This window comes from Schistosoma haematobium, chromosome 3 (genome assembly GCF_000699445.3).
Source record: "Schistosoma haematobium chromosome 3, whole genome shotgun sequence".
Taxonomy (NCBI): Eukaryota; Metazoa; Platyhelminthes; class Trematoda; order Strigeidida; family Schistosomatidae; genus Schistosoma; species Schistosoma haematobium.
In genome coordinates, this window is record NC_067198.1 from 46,526,527 (window position 1) to 46,545,062 (window position 18,536).

The 18,536-nt window shown below is 35.7% G+C and overlaps 1 protein-coding gene across 2 annotated transcripts in view; it reads right to left on the reverse strand.

Annotated features, from left to right (window-relative positions):
* Positions 1-1,807: 1,807 nt before the first annotated feature.
* Positions 1,808-18,536, reverse strand: part of EIF3A_1 (Eukaryotic translation initiation factor 3 subunit A) — a 32,474-nt gene continuing 15,745 nt past the window's right edge. The window contains exons 13-22 of one of the 2 annotated variants that reach the window (XM_051214001.1): positions 15,473-15,529; positions 15,286-15,363; positions 14,122-14,184; positions 13,943-14,017; positions 13,798-13,881; positions 10,360-10,423; positions 8,331-8,381; positions 7,688-7,747; positions 5,516-5,560; positions 1,808-2,311 (exon numbers count right to left, since the gene is read on the reverse strand). In XM_051214001.1, the coding sequence (XP_051070024.1) occupies positions 2,281-2,311; positions 5,516-5,560; positions 7,688-7,747; positions 8,331-8,381; positions 10,360-10,423; positions 13,798-13,881; positions 13,943-14,017; positions 14,122-14,184; positions 15,286-15,363; positions 15,473-15,529 (608 nt within the window). In that variant the 3' untranslated portion in view covers positions 1,808-2,280. The remainder of the gene's footprint in view (positions 2,312-5,515; positions 5,561-7,687; positions 7,748-8,330; positions 8,382-10,359; positions 10,424-13,797; positions 13,882-13,942; positions 14,018-14,121; positions 14,185-15,285; positions 15,364-15,472; positions 15,530-18,536) is intronic. The other variant, XM_051214000.1, reaches the window with a different exon arrangement.

Genomic DNA, 18,536 nt, shown 5'->3' on the forward strand with positions numbered 1-18,536 from the left:
ACCATTAGAGAAATATATTTCGGTCGTTAGTTTCCAATTTACAACTAAAATTTGATGACTCAACCCAAATTGATTTTCCCGTGATTTGAGTAGAAGTGTGTAAGTGTATAAACCGACCATGGACACATCTAGATGAAGGCGTTCGGTCACACATCTAAACTTGATAACCAGTAGATATGCCACGCTACGCATCCCTTACGACTGCTACCCAGATTAGATTAAATGCTTCGTAATATGTCGATAACCTTTCAAATATTTCTTCCAACCTCCTAACCTCTAACTCCTGATTTGACCGGGTTGGATTTCTTCGATAACCAAGATGTTACATGTAAAGGTGTTGTCAAACTCCGAATGCCTGTAGCATCTTTGATTCTACTATAGAGGATTTATCAGGTGTCGTTGCCATCGTTTCAGTTAGGAAGTGCTCTTGTCAACTAGAACCACAATAGGGACTTAGGTGAACGCCAAAATAAGTCTGAGTGATTCTGACATCTAGCTACTTGATATCCTGAGAATAGAGCGGAAAAGTTAGTAAGCGCTCATAATAATAAACTGCTGCAAAGGCGGGTACACGCCATTTTTACAGGCATGATCTACAAATTACATTATTTACTGCTTCATAGTATGCATGTTAAATAAATATAGTCGATAAAAGTGAATATCAGTTCATTCCTTCAGTTGTCTTGTCTGAATATGATGAACAATTAACTGGAATAGCATAGTAACACAAGCATTCATTGATCAGAGGCGATAAATTTCTTCTCACACCTCAGATCCACTTGCAAATACATACAATGTTATCTTAACAAACTTTTTGTCTTATAAGCACTACAGCAAATATTTCAGACGTTGTTAACGTGATTCGATAACCTAATTAATACATTGTTTAACGAACGACCGTGCACCTATTTATATCCGATAATTTTGATTATATTTCCGTAAAAAAGCTTGGACCAGATTAACGAGCGAAACTTCGGATTGGTTTCATATTCAGAGATTTTACAGATATATTCTTCTTCCTGGCATGTATCTACATCTTAGGACCCGATATAGGTAGTGATTAACTAACAAATTCCAGTGTCATGCAATATTCTTTCGTCATACAAGCATAACGTTATGAATGAAGTAAAAATCAGATAATAAAACTAATTATAGTTATTATCAGGTACACATATATTTGTGTTTTTGATTGAGATCATGAACCGACTGATGTTAGACCACCTTTGGAAACCTGGAAGCACTGGACGGCCGTTTCGTTCTATTGTGGGACTACTCATCAGTGCGCATCCACGATCCCGCCCCCCACGAGATTCAAACTCAGGGCCCTCGGTCTCGCGCACGAACGCTTAACCTACTGGACCACTGAGCCGGCATCCAGTGGTGATAGTGTCTAACATCGACCAATCCACGAAACTGCGCGACTAATTCTCATTGTACGGAGGTAGATACCTGTCTCTACCCGACATGGATTAGCCCCACTGGTCACGGCTTCTCACTAGAACTCCAAGAATTCCCTCACTAGTGAGCACATATTGATTACTAGTATAGGGGTTGTGGATCATGATCTCAATCAAAAACTTAATAATCTCCACAACCCCTATACTAGTACATAAATATTTAGATTTCACTAAGAATTGACAGACACTTTCATCAGCATCAGCATTACTATCTTAGGTCGCCGCCTACCAACACACTCCATTCAATCCTGTCGTAGACAATTTTTTCTAACGCTTTTCAAATGTTTGTTTTGAATATACATATATATATAATCCTCATGTATATAAATTACATAATAATAGAACACACATTTTGAGCACCGAAGAAGAAAGATTTATTTATTAATTCTCAAATACATAACTGATAATAGTAATAATAATGATTTATCATGAATTGTATTTGTGCGATAAACATTATTATTATTATTATTCTGAAAGAGACAATCAGACAGAGGAACAATACAATGTCAATCTAATCATGTGTTTAGACTAAACATAAATGAAAACTGAAGTTAGATACTGCATACAAAATGAAATAAGAATAATAATAAGACTAAGCAAATAGTATCATCATACAAATGGAAAATATTCTCTTCATAAAACAGAAGATATACATACACCATTTCTCTTACTTTCTTTCTTTCTTTTTAGCATCATTTGATTACTCACTCATATTAATTATGTAATATAACTTATACAACAATAAACAACAAATAAACCGATATAAGAGATTAATTGTTGAATGAATAAAAAAGAGTGAAATATAGTATGTTTTAGTTGATGATTAGTACTTCCTGTCGTCAGATAATCCACTACTACAAGTAAAATAGAATAATAATAATAATAAAGAAACAAGATAATATCACATAGAACAAATATCATTATCAATAAATAAATAAGAATATTTGTAATATCCCAATGACGTTTCGTGACTTGATATAAGTCACTTCTTCAGAGTAAATAAATAATCAAATTAAAATGAATCCAAGTTTAAATAGTACAACGGAACAATAAGAATAATATGTGATCAATCAAAAAACAGGTCTGAACAAGTTAATATGAAGTAATTTTAATTTGGTTATTTATTTACTTTGAAGAAGTGGCTTACACTAAGTTACGAAACGTCAGAAAATCTAATTTTTCTACTCATTGGGATATTACAAAAATGTAGTATTTATTTATTGATATCAAACTATCCAATGCTCAACTTAATCGAAATTATCAAATCAAACCTTGGTAATGATACCTAGAATATTATTATATGTGTGAAAATTATATTTGAAATAATCTCAGCGATTCAAATTTAAAACAATAATTCCAACGTTTCACGTCCAGCTAACTTGTCAAAATCAAAATCATCAAAGCAATATATAGCGTTTTAACAATCAAAACTATACGGTGTTAAACCAATCAAATTTGGATGTTATTTTGAAAGCTATAAATTTCTTTGATGATTTTGATTATTACCCTGACATAGCCTGTTTGGTGAAGACGCTGATAAAATGCAGAGTCTTCTGGTAGCACTAAGCAACAATGCCAGAATGTTTGGAATGCGCTTCTCTCACTCTAAATGCAAGTTGTTGCTTCAGGACTGGTCTGTGTCAAAACCTGAACTAAGGATAGGGAGTGAAGTAGTCGAACGCGGTGACATCACTTATCTTGGAAGTCTGATCATCACTAATGGGTTAGTGTCTGACAAAATCTCTGTACGGATTCGAAAAGCTCTCTTGGCTTTTGCCAAATTACCTCACCTATGACGAAGGCGAGATATCCGTTCATCAATTATGGGACGAGTACACTGCGCGGCAGTCCGTTCTGTTTTACTATACGGCAGCGAAAAATGGCCACAGATGCCTTAGAAATATTGCTGGCATCTGCTGGGATCACCGGGTTAGTAACAGGGAGGTTAGACACAGTGTATTAGGAAATGATGGTAAATCAGTTGATGAGGTTGTAAATCTTCATTGACTGAGATGGCTGTGCTACGTGTTGCGTATGCCTCAACATCGATTACAACGACGCGCAATGCTAACCGGTGTTGGGGATGGCTGGAAGAAAGTTAGGGGCGGTCAAACCAAAACGTGGCATCAGTTCCTGAAGTCACTAACTTCATGTATGAGCCATGTTGGTAGATGCAGACTACTCAGTTAGGGTCCACGTGACTATCGTAACCAATGGTTGGAGACTCTTGGTGACATGGCTCAGAATCGATCACAATGGCGTCGGTGTATACACTCCCTGTCTTCCCTTAAACTAAGAGATTAAAATCGCTTCATATCTTTCTTTCTACAAACAAATTTTTTCTTCTTGTACTATATTTCTATATGCAATCTTTCTCTTATATATTACCACCTTTGACCTAACCACTGCTATGAATCCGGTGTTCATCTTGTTGTGCTGATGCGATATGGCAACCTGGACCGATGCACATATGTGCCTGGTCCTACGTTGTAGCTGACTGACTGACCCTGAAGAAGTTCAGACAAGTTGGCTGGACGCGAAAGGTTGGAATTGTTATTTTAAATTTCAATCGCTGAGATTATTTAAAATATAATAATTTCTCTATATTTGGCGCCCAATTTCTGTCAAACTATTCGTTCTAATCTTGACGAATACATTCAGAAATCATAAACAAAATAATGGGAATCCATAGTAGAACATGAAAACATTTTTTTAATGACAGGTAACTGTGTTCATTAGTATGAGTCTTGTCATAGAGTAGATAATAAATGTTAATACATGATAAAACTATTACATAAAACTGATAATAGTTTTTGAGAGGATTGTTTCAGTTGTGATTAATTTTGACTAAAAATTCAAAGAAGCTTATGTGGGTCTATTGACCAATTGGAAGCTGAGCTGTGTTTACCATAAGAACACAAGTTTTTAATGAGGGCTGGTAGATTGATATAGACTGAGAAACATTAAAGTAGAATGAGTTTACTGAGCAGCAGTTCGTTCCGTCCTACTTTATGGCAGTGAAACATGGCCAGTAAGAGTAGGGGATAATCGTAGGTTGCTAGTATTCGATCAGAGGTTTCTTCGAAACACTGCTCGTATATCCTCGAACCACCGAGTCAGTAACGCAGATGTTAGGAGACGGTCACTAGGTAAGGATGGCAAATCAATTGATGAAGTAGTGAAACTTATCAGTTGAGATGGCTGACACACGTGTTATCCATGCCCAACCACCGACTGCCCCGATGAGCGATGTTTTCTGGTGTAGGAGTAGGTTGGAAGAAAGTTAGTGGCGGCCAGACTAAAAAATAGCACAAATCCATGAAGTCACTGACAAGTGGACTGTGTGAGCCATGTTGGTAGGTGTAGACCACTTGGTTGGGATCCGCGAGACGAATAACAACAGATGGTTTATTTATTTGAACACATAAATACCGATGGTTAGAGACCCTGAATGACATGGCTCAAAATCGTTTGCAATGGCGCAGGTGCATACACTTTTTGTGTTTTCCCAGATTAAAATCTTCTCGATTCTTCATATCCCTTTCTTTTTTCTCTTTCCGAATTTATTTCACTGGATTATACTCCTTGAATAACATCGTCAAACCCTAATCTTTCCGATTACTGCTGATACTTTTACCACCTCTATCACTACGGGATTTGAATCGACAATTGTGTCTGTGCTAACGTGGTATGGGAAATTGAATTGATGTAAGTACGTACGAAGTTCTACATTGTTGCTGACTGACTGAAAGTAGAATGGAACAACTTGCTAGTCTTCAACTAGCTGATCAGTTGAACGAATTCTGAGTTAAAAATTGTTATGGACATTTTTGCCCGGATCGATCATCTAACAATCAGTAGGGGAGTTTCATCATCGAGGTTTTAGGATGAAATATTTATGATTAGCCATGTCAACCATTCCAAACCGATCTATATGACAAGCCAGAGTCACGTAGGCAAAACCAAACACCCATTAACAGATAGATAAAGTAGGACATCATCATCTCAAATGGGTTGAAGAAAAATGACTATGCAAACCAATTTTTTAAACAACATACCTAGAAAGTCGTGAAGGGAATCCTGAGCTACCAAAAGGTCGTTTCCTTTAGAGTAAAGAAAAAAATTATGAAATTCATTTGAGAATCTTTCGAATTAACAATAAAAGATACAACAACAATAACTGGCTAGTGGAATGAGATGATCATCAAACTATGTGATACATATTATGGCAATACACATTTCGCTTAATGCGATTACAAGTTACTTGTTAAGATTTGTCTCACAATTAATTATATATACACCTTTAAAACATTCAGTGGAAACGTGCAGCACCAACAATCAGAATCCCATTCTCTAAGAGTTGTTCTCAATAATTTACAAAATATAGGTGAACAGTTTAATTGTTTAGTATTTACATAAAAAAACTCGTTACAAAATAGGACACCAAGATGGATGTCACACACACACAAAGAAAATAGGAGTGCAAGAACTGTAAGGAACAGTAAAAACTGAAGTAAAAAGTATTATCTACTCAGTTCAACAAGGATCAATTTCCTAGCAAAATTATTGAGTTGGGATTGCTATCGTCGCTGAACAATTAAACCAATACGTGAGAACACTAAAGATGGTCAGGTCTTAATTATACGGGCAAATTAGTGACCCACAAAACATATTAGTAATAGCCCATTTGATATTTATTTATTTGAACACATAGATATTGGTACAAGGGGCACCAAATATACATGCGCCACACAAATCTCATTTGATTTGTGTGAGGTCTGTGATATTGCCCGTGTGTCCAAACCGAAGCAGGTGGTATTCTTAGAAGGCCACACCCGGAGCCTTCGACACAAAGGTCTGATCCACAAGGCAGTGGAGCATCGTAAGGAGATGCAGTCTCAACGATTGGTTCATACGCCATTTGTTCTTTCAGGACACTGGAGGCCATGAGCACCATTGGTTTGGAATCAGGGTTTTCCAACTACCCTAGGTGAACTCTCTGTGTCCACCGATCCAGTTAAAGCGCCGGACATTCGCCTTTCGTCATCTCGATGTCGTAAACAACACCCCCACCACGAGGAGGTAGTGAGTAGGGCTTCCCTGGCGGAGGCTAAAAACGCGTGGCCATGTGAGAGCATTTGGGGGCTCATTCGACATAGGATATCTCATATGTTTATTTTATATTAAGGTATTGTATTTTTACAAGACAAAAACGTACTATGCTGATTGTGTTTTATCACAATTTACATCTATGTACTGGGATCAGTAACTTTGTCTCGTGAGGAGCTACCACTCGATTACATTGTATAGGTGCGCACAGTATCCAATCGGTTTATTAACATAAACCATAGCCAGACTTTTGAACAACGGGAACAGTGGTAAAAACACTGAGTTTAACCAACAGATTGCAGGTCTGACCACTATACTATTAATAAGGGTTTGGAAACCAATTATTAGTAGTATGTAACTAGACATCACTTAAACAGTACTTTGTGAATAAATTACATTATCATCATATCTTTTAGATCATACACGAAGGTACAAATAATACCAACTTTTATCTCAACGGGCGATGTTTGCTAGTGTAGGATCAAGCTTGAAAAAAAGCTCGAGGTAGCCACACCAAAAACGTAGCATCAATCCATGAACATAATTATCACTGAACTTGAACCATGTAAGTAGGTTTAGACTGACTGGCTAATTTCTGTGCAATAACTGCGACCAATAGATGGAGATTTTGTACGACACCGTTTAGAATTGGTTCACGTTTTCTCATCTTTTCAATTATGACTTAGAGTATCTTTTCAATCCCATCTCTCTGATCCATATTTCCAATATTGATTGCTACTACATTATTCTGATCTTCCGTAACTCATGTTACATTCATCTCGTCTTAATATGGCATAGTAAGTTGATCCAATGCATATATTTGCCAGGAATTATGCTGATTATGACTAATTGTTGCTACACAAACTGACGATGATCATTGACGAAAAAAATGTAGTGTTCTACAAATTGAAACACTTGGATAAAATTTATGACATGCATGAAATCAGTAGTTGAACTGACCATATCGAAATTATGGAGATTTACAAGTACACAAACACACTTTATCTTAATATATCCTACAAACACTTTGATCTAAGGTCAATTCACGAAATATGAAGTTATTTATTTAATTTCGAAACAAATTGACATAATGAAACGAACAAAATTAACATAAAACTTACACATTACCACCTCTCATTTCTTCAAAAACTTGTGATTTGCCCGCTGTGGCATTTGGACCTCTATATAATAAACGAAAATAGGTTAAGGCAAAAAAAATCATGAGAACTATTCAGATCAAATAAGGGACAAGAAGAATGACTTAGTGGTTTAAGAAATTAATGAGGTATCCCACTGATTGAAAAGGCTTCTCTATTTATTTCGGTTTGGCCAGATGTATAGAATCACAAGCCTTTATATAGAGTAGCTTGAAAAGCAAACTATATAGATCTGGTTATCCGGGGTGAATCCGTAATCTAATAACTTAAGGTATTTAACTTTAATGACGAAACCATTTGTACTGTTCAAGACATTCAGATATTATTGCTATCACTTACATGCAAAGCGTAACTGTTTTAAAATGAGTACAAAAACCCATACACAGTTAGAGTTACAGTAATAAATTGACTAAGTAACCTATACACTTGTTACCGTAGTGATGAAAAGTATTTAAATTTCATTCGAATTTCGTAATAATTGTGATAGTGAAACAAGGCCTTCAGAATAATCAATAAATTTCTGTAATTCAATGCAGTAATTTGACCGTAGAAAGTGAATAGCTACTCAAAAATCTGACGGCACAAAAACTACTTTAGACGAACTTACTCTCTACGCCATGGAGTTGAGCTACCAGTGTCCATATCCAGATTTTTAGATCTAGGAGAATAAGTGGAAAATAAAACAAAACGAAGGAAATTTAATGAGGATCTATAAAAGAAATTAGGAAAAGACGATGGAAATGGATAGGACATACATTACGCAAATCATTAAACTACATCACGAGGCAAGCCCTAACTTGGAATCCTGAAGAGAAACGGAAAAGAGGAAGGTCAAAGAACACATTACGTCGAGAAATAGAATCAGAAATGAAAAGGATGAATAATAACTGGAAAGGATTGCCCAGGACAGGGTTGGATGGAGAATGCTGGTGAGCGGCCTATGCTCCTTCACGAGGAGTAACAAGCGTAAGTAAGTAAAAGTTATTACTTAAATTAAAACTGACATGTACTAGTAAATTGATTTAAATTTTTGTTCAGAATATCTATCATATACGAAATAATGTTTCAGTGAATTAATAAAACCGTGAATAATGTTATGCTGCGCAGTGTGTGATTTTGGTACACGATTCCGATCAGCTACTCCAATGAGAAATACAAGAGTAGGGAACTTTTATTTTCCAACTGAAATAAGAAATATGTGTATATTTATTAGTATATACATCTTTGTCTCCGATAAAGTAAAGCTGAAATTCAAACTAATGGGGTGTGTCTGATCACTTAAAAAGGAGGTTGAATCCCGGCTAACAGCATACCCTTACCATGTGAGCTACATCTGACTGGTCTAGATGGTACTGTTCGAGAAAAGATACACATGTAATAAACTTACTCAATTCAGGGTCATTATAGCTGATTCTGAACCATGTAACCTGTTGAGGCTAATGTCCTCAATATCTGACTCCAATAAATAATATCCCGTAAACTGAGTATTTAAGGTAGGCTTAATCTCCTAGTAGAATTACGGATTTACTCAAGATTATTGAGAAGCCTGAACACCAGTTGCAGAGATAATTTATTGTTAATGATTAATAAAAATCCGCAAGCGTACAGTGAGCAAGCAGACGATGAAACAGAGTGTGTGAGTGTTTAAAATCCATTATATCTTTTGGGAGTTAATCGGGTGTGGATAAATTATCGATTATCTGCACATTGCAACCAATAGGAGGATAACTTAAGGGTTAGTGTACAGACATGCATTCGATCATACACACCGAAATTAACATATTGAATTAAGAGTCTGAAATGCACACAGAAATTAACATGATGAATTAAGTGTCTGAGTTACAATGAGTAGACAAATGATACAGTGGCCAAATGGGCTTGCCATAAACCCAACGTCTTTAACCACTGTTCGTGGTACCAATACAGCTGAATTGACCAGTCTATGATTTCATAAACTGATGTTTGAGCTCTTTAAGTCTTCTATTCCAACTTAATCTTACTTCAGTCAACATTATGTGTTGAGGTAAGTCATGATTGGATATGTCTAGCACATATCAATGTCAACTCAGGCGATAAGAATTCAAAGCTGTATAGTCACCACTCATAATCTATATCTCGCTTCAGCATTACTCAGTGATTTAACCATATGCAAGCGATGCTTTGAAGACACTTGAAACTCAAGTATGTTTTACTCCAACATAAACTCTACATGTTGAATAATTATTTTTGTTAACAGTAGCTGATACCTTGAAGTGTTTTCTCCACCGTCGCTTATCATAAAAGCACAAACAAGCCGTATTAATTGGAGCATTGTTGCATAATATTGACTGAATGTATGCTTTACTAAATTAGCACATCAAATTCGGATAAACTGAAATCATGAGTCAATTGAAGCTAGACCACCATGGAAGCACTAAACGGCCGTTTTGTCCTAGTAAGGGACTCCTCTAAAATCACAAAATCCCTTTTGAAGATTATAAGTTTAAAACAATCTATAAGATTTGACAAGTCAATATGATATATCCTAATCATTATTGTTGAAAGTGAATGACACAATCAATTAGAACTTATATAATAACTGATTAAATGTAAAGAAAAACACAAATAACCAATCAGTCAGGATATGTATCTCTTACGCTCTATTGAATCCACCACCCATTGTACTACCACCTCTACCGAATGGTCTTGTTCGTTCAGTTTCTATAATTATTTAAGAAAAGAAATACATTAATTGCCGAACTAAATCGGTGAGAATGTATATAGTATACATGGTTCATAATACCAAAAAGTAGAAATATAAATATGCTGAAGTTAACAACACTGATTTGTCATATAATGGGTCTGCGAAACCACACCATCAAATAAGACAGACGAATTACTACATAATAATCATTTCTAAAATATATGAAATACAAGCATTAGATTGCGGCGGCATATCAAGACAGTGAAATTAGTAGCTTATATCCCAATATACAAAAGACAAAGAATAGATAAAAAATAAAAAAAGTTACTTAGAAACTAGGTTTATAAGATTACGAAGTAATTCACTAGCGAGTACATGATAATTAACAGTATGGGGTAGCGGATACTGCTGACTTTCACTGAAACCATAAATTAAAGCTAGGCAACCATAGAAAACCGAGGTATGAGGAACAATAAAATATAGTCAAGCACTATCATGGAGCGATTCAAATCAGACTTGTACACGATTAGATGCCCAGTAGTTTAAGGGTTGGGTGATTGGGGATGACACCGAGAGTCCTGAGTCGCACTCCCGGTTGCGGGGTCACGTATACACACTACTTGGGGGCCCCAGTCTAACAAGAAACCGGCGTTTAGGGCTTTGAGGTTTTCACTGGTTGTCTAACTAAGATCAGTTCGTGATTTTAATAAAATTCGGCAGTCTCCCCAACCCATCCCTAAAACTATTTTATTATTAGTAGATAGAAAATGTAATCAAGGTCCATACAGTGCTATAAGTAAAAGTGGACTGTTTCAACCAATAAGTAATACAACGGTGACTGGTTGGCTAAAACAGCTTTCCACAGTAAGAAAATATTGGAAGATTTGACGAATCAGCACTACTCAACAGGTCAAACCTACTTGAACGTGTCTAAAATCTATGTAATATTAAATGATATGAGCTGATAAAGATAAGTGAGACAAAGCAGTATGTAAGTACGTGAAAACTGGTCAATAGATTAAAGCTATTGGATAAAAAAATATAAGGTGACAGCAAACTAAATGCTGAATTAGAATCATTAAATATTATGTTACAAATTAGTTAGAGATTGTCACAATATAAAATAATATTTGCATAAATGATGCCAAGTTCAATTGTGAATAATAATAATTGTACAGATCGATTAACTGAAACCACATTAGAATTTCACAATTAAAGATCAGTACGGATTTCGAATGCTATAGGTGTACAGATGTTGGACAATGACACTTTAAGTGAATTCGTATGTTTTCTTTTTTTGAGTAATTTGGAATACTTCGTCAATAGAAAATTAAAAAATAAAATAATAATATGATTCAAGTTTCACTTAAAGTTTTAAAATACATGTTGATTGTGTTAGGCAGTGAAATTTGCGATGTGTGTTTCATCGCTCTCCTGCATCTTCCTGTTGAAGTTCATACAAAGACTTGAGTTCAGTACCCCTGACACTTCATTAAACATCAAAATTATGTTCAGAAAACAATGTTTAATTTTTAACATAATTTCTTTCAACAAATGAAGAGTAAACATTTTGAGAAAAATTCTAAAAGACACATGTTGAACTGTCATCTGCTTTTGCAACCTCAAGCGATATCCATCAAGGCTGTCCACTTTTTCCATTTTTGTTTAACTTCATCATAGACCTATTGATGGAAATAACGTTCTCGTCGGCTGAATTTTCGTTCATTGATCTCCTACCAGGAGGTCCACTTATCGATTAGAATACGCAGATGACATAGTCCTGTTTGGTGAAGACGCTGATAAAATGCAGAGTCTTCTGGTAGCACTAGGCAAGAATGTCAGAATGTCTGGAATGCGCTTCTCTCACTCTAAATGCAAGTTGTTGCTTCAGGACTGGTCTGCGTCAATACCTGAACTAAGGATAGGGAGTGAAGTAGTCGAACGCGGTGACAACACTTATCTTGGAAGTCTGATCATCACTAATGGGTTAGTGTCTGACAAAATCTCTGTACGGATTCGAAAAGCTCGTTTGGCTTTTGCCAAATTACCTCACCTATGACGAAGGCGAGATATCCGTTCATCAATTATGGGACGAGTACACTGCGCGGCAGTTCGTTCTGTTTTACTATACGGCAGCGAAACATGGCCATTAAGAGTAGAAGATACTCGTAAGCTACTAGTATTTGACCACAGATGTCTTAGAAATATTGCTGGGATCACCGGGTAAGTAATAGGGAGGTTAGACACAGGGTATTAGGGAATGATAGTAAATCAAATGATGAGGTTGTGAATCTTCATCGACTGAGATGGTTGGGCCATGTGTTACGGATGCCTGAACACCGATTACCACGACGTGCAATGCTAACCGATGTTGGGGATGGCTGGAAGAAAGTTAGAGGCAGTCAAACCAAAACGTGGCATCAGTTCCTGAAGTCACTAACTTCATGTATGAGCCATGTTGGTAGATGCAGACTATTTGATTGGGTGCACACGCGACTATCGTAACCAATGGTTGGAGGCTCTGGGTAACATCACTCAGAATCGATCACAATAGCGTCGGTGTAAACACTCTTTGTCTTCCCTTAAACTATGAGATTAAAATGGCTTTATATCTTTCTACGCATTAAATCTTTCTTCCTGTATTATGTCCTTATATGCAATCTTTTTTATACATTACCACCACTGAATTAACTACTCCTATGAATCCGGTGTTCATCTTGCTGTGCTAATGCGGTATGGGAACTTGGACCGATGCATATATGTGCCTAGTCCTGTGTTGTAGCTGACTGACTGACTTTGTTTAGAAACACTAAATTCGATATGAACAATCCGAAAAAATTACGATTAATAAATAACCCATGAGAGAGCCTTAAATGGTAAACACGTGACAACCGATTGATCCTGTCGTGCCGCGCTTTATTTAAGCAAGTAAAATGGCACATTGATGGAATGGGAGGTTGGATGGTGACGAAGGAAGAACATGTCTGTCAATGGCAATCGTATTAATATCTGTGTTTGAGCTGAAATACTGACGAAATAGAAGCCAGAAGCTCTTTTACGAGGCTACATAACCTAGAGGACAAATCCACAAGAGAGTGAAGCAACGTCAGGTGATATAGTTCTATGGTGGCCGGTGACTAAAACAAGTTCGTATAATTGTTGTTTGTTTAGGATCCCAGAGACCATGAAGAGTATTGGTTTGGAATTAAGGTTTTTCAACCATAGCTATCTTTATTCAACAACTTGATTTAAGCTTCACAAGTCAGCTTTTCTACCTTTCACTTTCATGAAAACACCCTTTCAGTGAGGATTTCCCTACCAGAAGTTGTAGACATTCAGTCGTATGAGAGCATTTAGAGAATAAGTTTCCAAAGGCAACAAAAAAAATTACCTCTACGTGATCCAACCTGAGTCCAACCACCAGCGTTACCAGAGTCATCTTCATATAGAAGCGAATCAAATTCAGAAGGAACAGCTAAAAAAAGCGAAGATTTCAGTAGCGAAAGATATATATATATAATAATGCTTTAACTTACTTCTTCGCGGACCACTTCGACTCCAAGTATCTTTGGAAGGATCACTACGGAGAGTTGGTGTATTATCGAAACCAACTATATATGTATATATAAATAAAATGAAAAAATTTTGTAAAAAAGGGATTCTTCGCACATAAATAAAATGTTTGTTTTTATTAGGAAAAAAATATCTGATTTACCTCGTTTACTTCCCGATGACCGACCAAAATCTGAATATCTTGACGTATCATCACGTCGAAAGTCTGAAGTGAAATTAAAAACGATAGTTTGTAAATTTGTGTTAGCTTCAGGAAAAAGAGGTGTTGTATATTCCACAAGCACACAACTCATGAGTACATATACAGTATAAAAATGTTCTTGGAAACGTTACAAAATAACGGACTAAAAGTGGAAACGAACTAATGACATTTATGGTCCTTCCATTTGGAAAATACAAACTGAAGGTGAAAATGGGTGCTTTGTGGTCGAAAATGAGAAATTCAAATTTCCAAAATGAAATTACAAGAATGAGACGTTTACCATGTGATTATTGGTGATCTAGAATCCTCAAACAAACCATACTAACAGTTTTTAGTTATTCTAAACATCATAAGTTATACTACTATTATTTCAACTGTTTCAAGTTGTACACCTTGTTACTTATTTTTATTTCACTCTGTCAATGCATATTTGTATCAAATGTTGAGTTGGTTATATCACCAATCAAGAATTAGTAATACGGTCTGGCGACAACAAACAGATGATAAATGTGAAATTACTATGTTTCAAGTTCAAACACTTGAAAAACTAAACTGAGCATATTAGATCCATATATGATACTAGATAGTTGAGACAAAAGATTAGATCATATGATGAACAAATCCTACCAAGAATAAAAAACGAAGTTTTATAGATCAGAATAACTAATTATTGACATGAGTTATAAGCAATCATATAAAGTAAAATCCAGAGTAGAATATAGTGAAATCAGAGTCAGGTATATAACATTCACTTATATTCCTATACCCGAATATGTCTTTTAATTTAAGTTAAAAGCGTAAGGTCACATTGTCGTTGCATTACTAATTCACTATGACTTGTATTTAAGGACAATTACTCCGCTCATAAATCATAGTAATTACAACTGACTAACTAAAAATGCATTTTTACTTATATTGAAGCCATAACAGGTAAATAAAGTTCCATTACAAAACTGAACGTTCCTCTCTCTCTCTCTCTTTCTAGTTAATGAATGGGAAGGGGTAGGAAACAAAAAGGCAGAAATAATTTTGCTCATTGTAAATAAGTTTGAGTTGCACGGATGCATTAAATTCTTATAATCCAATAAACTTTAAAAAACTTACCACGAAATGCGTTACCAGAAGCACTACTAATTTCAGATTGACGATGTCGAGCAAAAGGATTAACCGATACAGGTTCATCTGAATATTGTTTTTTTATTTTTCAAACAAAAAAAGAAATTATTAATTAGTCAGTGAATGAATATTGAAAAGGAAGAAAAAAAAACGCAACAGTTATAAATTCACATACATGTATTGATATCAGCTTCAGATTTCTTAGTAGATAATTGTTCACTTGTCATAGTAACTAAATTTTGGGTATGAATTTTGAAAGATGCATGTTTTACGTACAGATATGAACGGTAAAAAAATAGATAGAATAACAATTGATTTAAGAATTATTTCTTTTCATTCACAGGCATATAATTTTGATTCTATGGCTCTAAACATAACAGTCTATTAGAATGTAAAGTATTCCATCTGAATTAAGATTTATATGAACAGAGCTGAGCTATGTTGGTAGGTGTAGACTATCTGGTTGTGGTCCGCGAGATGATAGCAAGCGGTCGTTAGAGACCTTGAATGGTATGGCTCAAAATCGTTTGCAATGACGCAGGTGCATACACTCTTTGTGGTCTCCCGAATTCTTCATGTCCCTGTTTTCCTCTTTCTAAATTGATTTCACTGGATTATACTCGTTGAATAACATCTTCAAACCCTGATCTTTCCGATTACTGCTTATACTCGTACTACCTCCACCACCATGGAATTTGAATTGACAACTGCATCTCTATGCTAATGTGGTATGGCAACTCGAACTGATGTACCTACATACGAAGTTCTACGTTGTTAATGATTGACTTATATAAACAGAATATAGGTAACAATGCCAAGGCTGAACATGATAAAGTCAATAAACAGTTTTTAATAGAAAAAAAATTCAATAACTAAAATTTTGTAGTGTCCTATTCAGTGGAAATTTGGATTTTTGACGCTTGATGATGACTTAATGTAAGTCACTTCTTCAGGGTAAATAATAAAATAATAATAATATAAACTTGTGTTGATTCAATCCGGTCATTTGTTTACGCTGAAGAATACGACTGACATTAAATTATAAAACGTCAGAAATCTAACTTTATACTTATTGGGATATAGCAAGAATAATGACTGTTCTAATTCATGGGTTTATTGTTTCTGCAAAAGGTTCTGATTTAATGAAGATATATATGTATCTACAACGTAGGACCAAGCACATATGCATCAGCTCAAGTTGCCATACCTCATTAGTCATGTACCTATGAACAACCTGGCCGCGATCCGTGCCAATCAGTGATTGGAGACGGGCGAGATAGTTTGGAATCAGTCACAATAGTCTATGCGCGTTCACCATTCCTCTTTCCTAACTTACTTACTTACTCCTGTAAACATAGGCCGTCGACTAGTATTCTTTTTCCACTTTTTTCTATGTATAATTTTTTTAATACTAACAATTGCACTACATTGACATTTTTTTTGATTGTATCTCTTTGTGATGATGTAGTGTGGCATCTTGAACTGATCCACATAGGTTCCACCTCATATATTGATGATAACTGATATTTTGAAGCACAGGTTAGGTACGGCTTATTGTAAGTGTTTTGTGTAATCAATTTTTGTATGGAATTTTCTGATGGACCAACTGGTGGTTGATTAAACAACAGAAAAGATAACTAATTTTGCGACATTCATGGATAAGTAAAGAATCCAACTCTTTTTTAGATGATTATTTTGTGCATGCCAGTAAACTTATAATTTAATCAATGGTTTAATGAGTATTTCGCATAATCATCTAGGAAATATATATGAGATGGTGGAGATTTGTAGATCAGGTGGATGATTTTGATGGAGTTTTGTTCCCTGAGCTGAATGGTTTGGACGTGGAGCTTTCATCGTTCTCCATATGCATATGGAGGAATTCGAACACTTGACTTCTATTTGAAGTTTGTGCTGATGATGTCGTTCAGAAGAACGATAAAAACTCCACGACCAAACTATCCAGCTCAGAGAACAAAACTCCATCAAAAAATGAATATATATCCCAGCATATCATATATTTAGTCTATAAATCTAGAGTATTCAGAGTAACTCATTAAATTATTTTTAATAAGGTTTGAACTTATCATTTACACACTGAAAACTACAAGGATATAAGTCGATTAATTTGGAGTTATATCTCTTTCTTGGTCAGAGAAGATTTACTAAACTTTTGATAAGTCTTACTGATAGATTTTATGTTAAAAGTAGATATTTTTTACAACTTGAAGACAGAATGCATTTTAAGGAAATTGATATCAGCTATGAAGTCGTTGTCAACCGAAAAGTCATAGATAACTATTGGAAAATAATTTGTTCAAAGGTTCAATTTTTTACTAATTGGTTTTACGGTTCTATGTCAATTTTCTAGGTGTACACATACTTAGATAAGAAAATTAAATTTAAATGAAAATGTAGTTCAGCACGATTTTTCATAAGTTTTCATTGCTTCTTATCAATCAGTCAGCTACAACGTAGAACCGGGCACATATATGCATCCATCCAAGTCAGTCAGTAACAACGTAGAACTTCGTACGTACGTACATCAGTTCGAGTTGCCACACCACATTAGCACACAGATGCAGTGGTCGATTCAAATCCCGTAGTGGTAGAGGTAGCAACAGTATAAGCAGTAATCAGGACAATTAGTGTTTGGAGATGTTATTTAAAGAGTATAATACAGTGAAATAAATTTGAGAGGAGAAAAAAAGAGACGAGGAATAAGGAGAGCAAAATTTGGGAGAACACAAAGAGTGGATGCACCTGCGCCATTGCAAACGATTTTGAGCCATGTCATTCAGGGTCTACAACCATCGGTTGCTATCATCTCGCGGTCCCCAACCAGGTAGTCTACACCTACCGACATGACTCAGACCACTTGTCAGTGACTTCATGGACTTGTGCCATGTTTTGGTCTGGCCGCCCCTAGCTTTCTTCCATCCTACTCCTATACCACTGAACATAGCACGTCGAGGTAGTCGGTCGTTGGGCATACGTAACACATGTCCCAACCATCTCAACTGATGAAGTTTCACTACTTCATCAATTGATTTGCCATCCTTACCTAGTACCCGTTTCCTAACAACTGCATTACTTACTCGATGGTCCCACGATGTACGAGCAATATTTCGAAGACACCTATGATCAAATACTAGTAACCTACGAATATCCTCTACTCTTACCGGCCATGTTTCACTGCCATAAAGTAGGACGGAACGAACTGCTGCTCAGTAAACACG